Source organism: Solanum verrucosum, unplaced genomic scaffold (assembly GCF_900185275.1).
Source record: "Solanum verrucosum unplaced genomic scaffold, falcon-dt-bn FXZP01000284.1, whole genome shotgun sequence".
Taxonomy (NCBI): Eukaryota; Viridiplantae; Streptophyta; class Magnoliopsida; order Solanales; family Solanaceae; genus Solanum; species Solanum verrucosum.
Genome location: NW_026019936.1, coordinates 2217346 through 2225500, shown reverse-complemented (window position 1 = coordinate 2225500; position 8155 = coordinate 2217346). Strand labels below are relative to the sequence as shown.

At 35.5% G+C, this 8155-nt stretch overlaps 1 protein-coding gene across 1 annotated transcript in view; it reads right to left on the bottom strand.

Annotated features, from left to right (window-relative positions):
• Positions 1-1409: 1409 nt before the first annotated feature.
• LOC125838221 (callose synthase 9) overlaps positions 1410-8155 on the bottom strand; it is a 52550-nt gene continuing 45804 nt past the window's right edge. Inside the window, exons 38-52 of the mRNA XM_049517299.1 lie at positions 7336-7451; positions 7174-7257; positions 6986-7098; positions 6525-6577; positions 6280-6456; positions 6068-6115; positions 5608-5766; positions 4813-4926; positions 4645-4733; positions 4312-4470; positions 4131-4233; positions 3309-3428; positions 2702-2752; positions 2429-2611; positions 1410-1898 (exon numbers count right to left, since the gene is read on the bottom strand). Coding sequence (XP_049373256.1) covers positions 1662-1898; positions 2429-2611; positions 2702-2752; positions 3309-3428; positions 4131-4233; positions 4312-4470; positions 4645-4733; positions 4813-4926; positions 5608-5766; positions 6068-6115; positions 6280-6456; positions 6525-6577; positions 6986-7098; positions 7174-7257; positions 7336-7451 — 1806 coding nt within the window. The 3' untranslated portion in view covers positions 1410-1661. The remainder of the gene's footprint in view (positions 1899-2428; positions 2612-2701; positions 2753-3308; positions 3429-4130; positions 4234-4311; positions 4471-4644; positions 4734-4812; positions 4927-5607; positions 5767-6067; positions 6116-6279; positions 6457-6524; positions 6578-6985; positions 7099-7173; positions 7258-7335; positions 7452-8155) is intronic.

Below are 8155 nucleotides of genomic sequence, written 5' to 3'. Positions count from 1 at the left end.
CTCACTCAGCCCCTGTATAAAGATCTTCCGTTCTCTCCCTCAGTCCCTCTCTAGCTCTAAAGATCTTCCCTCCATAAGAGAATAAAGATTCTCGTACATTTTTGTTGTTCATCCATCCATCTTCTCTTGTTTTCCTCTCTAGTTCTAAAGATCTTCCCTCCATAAAGAGAACAAAGATTTTCTACTCTACATTGTTGTACATCCAAGAGAATAAAGATTCTTGTTGTATATCCCATCTTTTCTTGTTTCATGGAGATGGAGGAGGAATATCCTCCATAGGATGGAAATTCCATCCAACTGATATTGAAATCCTCCATTTCGTCCATGATTATGCTAGGGGTGTCAAACTCCCCACAAATGTTATCAGTGAATTGGAATTGTACAAAGTGAACTTGAGAGAAAGATTTGATATATTAGTTAGTGATCTGTCTGAACCGAACACGAAGTATGTAATTGTAGACGAAAGTAAGAAGCGTTTGAGTCCAAAAATAGATAGAAATTGTAAAGACATGGGTAAGAGTAGTATAAGAAGAAGTTCCGGGGAGACAAAGGATGTTTAGTTTGATAGTCTATTAGAAGGTAGTCAGAATCCAAAAAGTATCCGAAATTCATATATTTTAAGGATTTTTTTTGTAATTTAGAAGAGAATAGAAAAATAATGTAATTAGTTCTTTACACAATGAAATTTATGTAAATTATATTACATAATTTGTCTACCATTATCAAACACTACTAGCTCCAGTTTCATTAATAATAACACGACTTAATGCCTTAGTCAAAATATAAAAAATACACGAGATATCAAAAGTAAGATGGACATAAATAAAACTGTGGGTGGGTTAGGCATACATCATTTTGAACCATGTATAAATCAAAACTTGGTATTTTAATGGACATCAATAAAACTGTGGGTGTGTTCATGGATGATTGGTTGGTTCCTCTTCCATAATCCGTTCTTGCAATTCTCTACTACGTTTGCCGCCATATTAGGATTAGGATTAAATAAATTATTATTAGCCCAACGTTACAATCTTAAAATATATATTTATAATAAGCAATATGAACATAAATAAGAGTGTGACATGTGTTAGTGGATTAGACATATGTCATGAGTTTGAGCCATGGTACAAAAAGAAAACTCGTATTTTAAATGGAGAAAATTGTGTAATATACACTAAAAGAACCAAAAATCGTGAATGCTTTGTTCCATGACTCTGAAAAGCAAAAATAAGTGATGTTATTCATAGTGTAAAAATGAGTATCGTTCACTAGGTCATTTGTACTGGACCCACTAACTCTCAGGCAAATCGAAGTTCATAGGTTGAAATTTAGAACGGACTAATAAGTATGCTAGGCAGAACACATACAAACAATAAATCCTTGATAATTTGTTGAGAACATAAGATGTAAAAAATAAGATTTAAATTCTTCCTCTCTTTTTTTTCCAACTGATTTAATACAAACAATAATGTAAGTGCAATAATAATGAGGGATCATGTAGAGTCAAAATTATGATTTTACATATCTGAAAACTATACATTGACAGATTTTACAATAATTACTAATAACATAAAGTACTCTACCAAAGGCTCCTAAATGTGATATATAGAACATTATGAACCACTCTTACTCTGTACAAGATCAGAGGAAGAAGGAAGAGATTATAAACCAGTGTTTGGATTGTTTCCAGCAAGGATAAGAGAGATCTCCAGCCCTCGACTGAACGCTTGGTTGAACATAAGCCGGGTTTGAAATGTTGAAATGAAGGGGAACCAAGAAAAGAGCGCGATTGGGATGAAAATGAGCACACCCATACCAGCATCAAACAGACGAGCAACTGAACGGAAAGACTTCCACATCCCCATTTTCTTGATTAGAGGCTTCCATGCTGCAGCAATCTGTCGAATGATGAAACATGCATTTGCGGGAAATTAATTAATACAGTCCAGAAGGGATAAAGAAAGATATGCACAATCAAACACAAGATTTGTGTAAAATGTTTTCAGTGAACACCAATCAGTAGAGATGCCAAAGCTACGAAACTACAGCAAAAGCATATACCACAAAAGCCTCGACTTTTTCTAGCCTACCTCAAAACATCTCCACCAAGAGAGAAGAAAATAATATACATATACCATTGCACTACACTCGCGAAAAAATCAAATACAAAGCTCTGCACAGGTACTAATCATGTACTCGTTTATCCAACTGAAAGTCTGAAACCAAGGGAAAGTTATTGATCCAGGCTTTAGATTTTGAACTTTATTTGCTTCTTTGATAGTTCGAAAAATTCTGATATTAGTGAACTTTCCCATCCTTATCAAATAAATATGTTGCGCAAAATGTTATCATTGTAACTACTGTACCGTTAGATATGTATTAAGTAAGTAGCAGCAGAAGACAGGACTTGAAGGAAAAGAGGACGTACTGAGAGAATTCCCCAGCCAGTGGGTATGAATGCTAAGATGCATGCGAAGACATCCGTCACAGTAAGTTCTGTCAATACAACAGCAGCAGCTAAACCAGCAACGGCAAGCAAAAACGATAGGCCTTGGACAAAACGCAACAGCAACTGGAAATTAACTGATATTTTCTGGCTGAAAGTGAACACCTGTGGCATCCCAAAATAATGGATCTCATTTTAACATCCTCAAACTCAATATGATAAAACTTAAAACAGGTCACGAAACTTGGTTCAAACCTTGAAGAGGAGTAAGATAACAGCAAATGCAACCCATGAAAAACCATACACCTGATAAACAATAAAGCCACAAGAACCAGCAATCAGCCATCACTCGATAGACAGTTAATGATAGTCACATCAAAATTGATTGTACAGGAAGACAGCAGTGAGAGTAAACTGTATGTGGTTTCTAATGAACTGTACGTGGTTCACAGTTGAATCTGTATACTTCATTTGGATTATCTTGTGGTTAATTAGATTGTAAAAACTAACAAAGAACTTTGTTCTCTCATCACTGACTGAGTGGTAGTGAAACTTGTTTCCACACAACATCAAATTTTATGAGCAGAAGCTTCGGTTAAGAATTTCTTTGGTCCTTCAGACATGTGGTAGATACAAAATCTATGTGTATACTGAACATTTTACAATATGATGACAACTAGGCCTTTGAAAAATAGATAATGGTTAGAATAAACTGGCTCCCTCAATAAAGCGGGTATGTTTTAAAAGATGGTCCCCCAAAAATACACATCACTTATCAAGTCTTGTAATTCCAAATTAAGACAGATGGGAAAAAAATTATAACAAAAACAAATAAAATTTAGGCAAAGAGTAACAGTAATACCGTTAACGATGTATTTGTTCCTTGAACATCTAACTTATAGACAATGCCATATTGGAAAATAAAAAATCGTAAACTAAGAATGGTCTCCATCACCCTTCCTCCAAAGGTTCGAATATGAGCCTGTCAAAAAACACGAAGGTGTCATCAAATTTTTTTAGAAAAGAATGAATGATATAAGGAATTGCCAATAGACTAAAGCTGTTACACATCGACAGTTAAGGAAAAAAGCAGTCTATGTACTCATCACACAACAAAGAAATTATAAAGAACAATTCAAGGAATTACATGCCTTGAGCACATATATGTATATATGCTTAAACGTTATAAGAATTCCCATATCTAGTTCTGAAAATTTATATGCAGGGTCAAAAGCAAGAAAGGCAGACATAAATACAATCACGAAGGGGTTAAATGAATCCACTATAAGTAATTTCGGTATTAATTAGGAAAAGCAAAAAATAATATGAAAGAGAAGAGTAATGACACAACACTACCCATTTGAAGTTCTTACAATCAGTTGTTTACCTTTATACTTTCACCAACTCATAATAAACCAATACAAATTCTTGAAATATGCTTTGGAAACCTTGGGGATAATTTAATGAAGGCATTCTGACAGCTAAATCGAGTCATCAATTGAATTTAAATCACTGACAGGGACTTGACATAGGTGGCAATGACCTATTTAAAAAGTCTACTATCAGTAGTTTTGCACAATACTAGACTATCTATCATTACCCCTATTTCATTATTCATTAGAGAACTGATGGAGATCAATAGTAAAGGTCAATAACCACATTCATATCAAAGTATAGTTCATACCAGTTCTTCATCCCACCAAGCCTCCCAACTTTCTTCTCCTTTAACACCAATTCCACCTCTATAAAGAAGCCAGTTGGTCCAGTCACGGAAGTCTTCTACCGTCCTATAGAGGAACACAAGCATGATGACAACAAACGTGCAACTATATATGAACCTCCAAACATAATAAAACATTACTTACTTCTGCCATTCAAATCCTGCTGGGTTAAACAAATATGGAGCAAAAAGCCAAGAAATAGCCAAGAACCAACTGCTAACAGTGAGAAGTATGTAGGATAAAGCACCACCCTCGTTGTAGCCGTAAGCAGCATATACCACCAACAAAAGCACAATTTCCATGCTGAAGGTCAAAGATTGGTAAAACTTCCATTAGGACAGAAAAGAGCTATGACAAAAGATGACCACATAGAAGTGTGCACATGTGCGTGCATGCAATCACACCAACACACAAACACAAGGGTGTGAAATTTCTGTACGCCGTATGCCTTACAAAGAGAAATAGAGAGAGAAATACCCCTTAACGAAATGACTGCGGGAGTAGAGCCTATAATTCTCTGTAAACTTGATGTGTTTAACGACAAATCCCCTACCGGTTGCATGATACTGTTAAAAAATAAGATTTTCTGATTAGATTTACACACAGGAATAAGAATATTTGAGTAGCATAAGAAGATGGACCTACCTTTGCACCACCATGGAGGATGGTTCGACCAAAGTAATGTGTCCTAGTGCCAAGGGAGAACGTGAAGAAGACAGTGCAAAGCTGAAACTGCATAGTGACAAAACCAACAACAGCCTGCGACGACAAGAATGATGCCAATGAGAATAGAAAATGGACAGGCAGAGAGAGCCATGAAAAATGTCATAAAATATAGCACTAGATTTTAAATGTGAAAGACAACAAAACAGAATTAGCAGCAGCATTTGACGAATCCTTCATTGAGATCAGTTGCTTTCTCCATGATATTTTTCTGGAACTATTGCAAAAAGTTTAAGCATGATACCTCTTTGATTAGATCTTCAATTAGTTTCTTTTTAATTTTAAAGGTGTTTTTCAAGAAAATTTCTTTCCAATCACAAAACACTAAGAAATCTTCAAGAACACTACAGACACCAAAACACCTTTTCCTTTTACATTAACTTTTTTTGAAAAAAATAATTGAAGTTGTCAAAACAACATAGCTTTTGAGAGGATATTGATGGACCAATTAGTGGGAATAAGACAAAAGCAGAAAAATATATCAACTTCATAGCTAGGAAGGTAAAGTAGGTGCAGCAAACTAAGAGATTGTTCTAAAATGAAAGATAAGAAGCTAAGAAAATACTTAATGGTCACTGGAATAAATTTTTAACCATATCAAGACTCAAGTAATCAATCAATATTAGTCAATCATGAACTCGAACTCATTTGGTAAAGTAATGGAACTTCTTTAGGCATAATAGATCAAACTATGGCACAAGGACCTAAGAAACATACCCTTAGGAAACCTTGTTCCAGAATGAAACCCAGAATCATAGGAACCGCTGTGAACACACCAATCTGAAAAAGGAATTGCGCATTGAGAGCAGCACTAAGAGCAGTATTCTCTAATATATTAGCTCTATCCTGTATAGTTGCACCAACACCAGATAATGCCTGGAGAAAAAATTGACAGCTTCAGAAAGAGGCAGAACATGAATATTAAATAAACATAATTCTTGAATATCTAACAAAAGGTTCACATAATTTGGAAGAACAAGTTTATTTGCTCCAGAATTATCAAAATGCTAACTGCACCATGACAATAACACTAGTGCAAAGAAATAGGTCGACTAAATGAGTAACCTTAACTTACTCGGGAAGGCAAAACTGTGCAACCCTATCTTAGTAGCTTAAACATCTGGAGTTATAACTTGTACAAAATGTACCTCAAAGCTAAAAATCGTTCAGTACTTACCAGGTATGCCTTGCCATAGAGAAAAGCATAAACACTAAGAACTGTCAACTGCACAAAAGTTTAAAGGGTCTGTCAGAAATACCACCATATACCTGGAGGTGATAGCTGCAACAAGCATATAAAAGCACAACCCAGAACAAACCTCATGCAATAAAGTCTAAGAGATCATAACTAACAACAGAGACTTATAGCATTAAAATGTGAATTTGTACCATTGTGCAGAAGTAATATCCGACAGTTGTAAAGTAGAACGATAACATTCTGAAGAAATCAAAGAGCTGGCCAAGCCTGTAAACATCTCTGCTTAGAACTTGTTCACCATTACCACCAGCAACTTTGCCTTCAAACAACGCAATCTGATTGAGTCCAACATCTCGTCCCTTGCCAACCTGCATGGTCATAGTTTAGGCACTGCAATCATATGTATTCAAAGACAGAAAGGTTGGAAAAAATTTACCTGGATGTACTCATGGTGAGTAATATTTCCCTGCCGTAGCGTTGAATTAAACCCTGCATTTATACTTGAAAGTATTTAGACTATTTGGCCAAACATCCAGAATCTGCTTATTTTGAGGTGTTTTTTGGCCAATCTTTCTAAATAGTGCTTTTGAGTGTCACGTTAAGAAAAAGACTTGTAAAGATTTACTTTACAATTATATTTAAATACACGACTAACATGTAGCTGGTTGAAGATTGAAGAGAAATGAACCAAAAGTACGGATGCAGTTCAAACAAGACAACACAAGCTGAGAATAAGTATGCTAGCAGCAGAGAAGAATCATATGAACCTATAAGCTATAGTGATTTACACTAATCCAGGAGATATCCTCTTATGTGAGAAAGCTTCTAACCAAGAAGATATAAAATGGAGATGCACAACATGCATGCCAGTGGAGTGCTCAGTAGCAAATCGGTTACCTGCAAAGATGTCTTCACTGATATTAATCACACGTGATGCTTTGCTGATACCACCTCGAGTAATATGGAAAATTCTGTCAAAGACGTCTGGATGTCCATAGTGCATACGAACTCTAAAGAATTTCACAATCTGTCACAAATTGACTCCCTGTGCAATAAAAATATCATCATAATAAATGCCTACTCACTTCAAAGGATTTGCCAGAACACGTTGGCCCATTGTCACAAAGCTAGCTTCTTGGTTAGACATGAAGGACGCCAACGAAGAAACACTGAAACATAAAACCCATATAAGATGGCTGTTCAGAAAACACAACGACACAAGCATATTTCATCAGATTCAAAATTACCTGCCAGTGAACACATGCTCCCTAACACCGAGAATTGTAGGAAGACAAATGCCATAATCTTGGAAGAACTCCTCAAGAAGATTCCTCACCTTCAGAGCCTCTTCAAAATAATTATCCTGTGGTAGATCAAAACATAGTGAGAGGTCGAGGTAAGATTGGGTATATCAAATGAAATGGAGTCTCACTTGTCCTGTTAGTGGTAATATAAATATGTAACTCGCCTCAGACAATCAAAGATGAAAGGTTGGTTTGTTTATCTGTGTGACTGGGAAAATCTATGAAGGCTAAGAGAAGCAACTAAAACATACAAAATAATAAAAAACAATAAAGAGAGAAGAAACTAGAAAGCTTGCTCGCAAAATTTGCAACATTGCAGTATCAAGGTGCAATCAAATTGCAAAACAAAATACAATAAAGCAAGATAAAGCTGTAACACTAAGAAGATACTATGAATGAAAAAAATGTGCGAAAATCATTTGACAAATAACAAGATAGAGAGACTATTTGAAGAGGTGTACAACAAGCTGATCCAATAAATACATTCATAAACAAAAGATGTTATTATCACAATAAATTACTCAAATAGTCGTCAAAAAAGATAAAGTTTCTAATTACGACTGTACAGAGTAATTAGAAGCGACTAAATAGAAACATATGGATGAAGATAGTTGGGGTCAGTTAGAATACTCATTAATATATAAAAGGTAAAAATACGAATAAATAAATGGCCCAAGGTGCTGAAGTACCGAGGGCACACTAGAAGACTAAGAAATGGGAAGTGGAGAGGCAAGCAGAGGATAAGGGGGCCAGGATCTGCGGT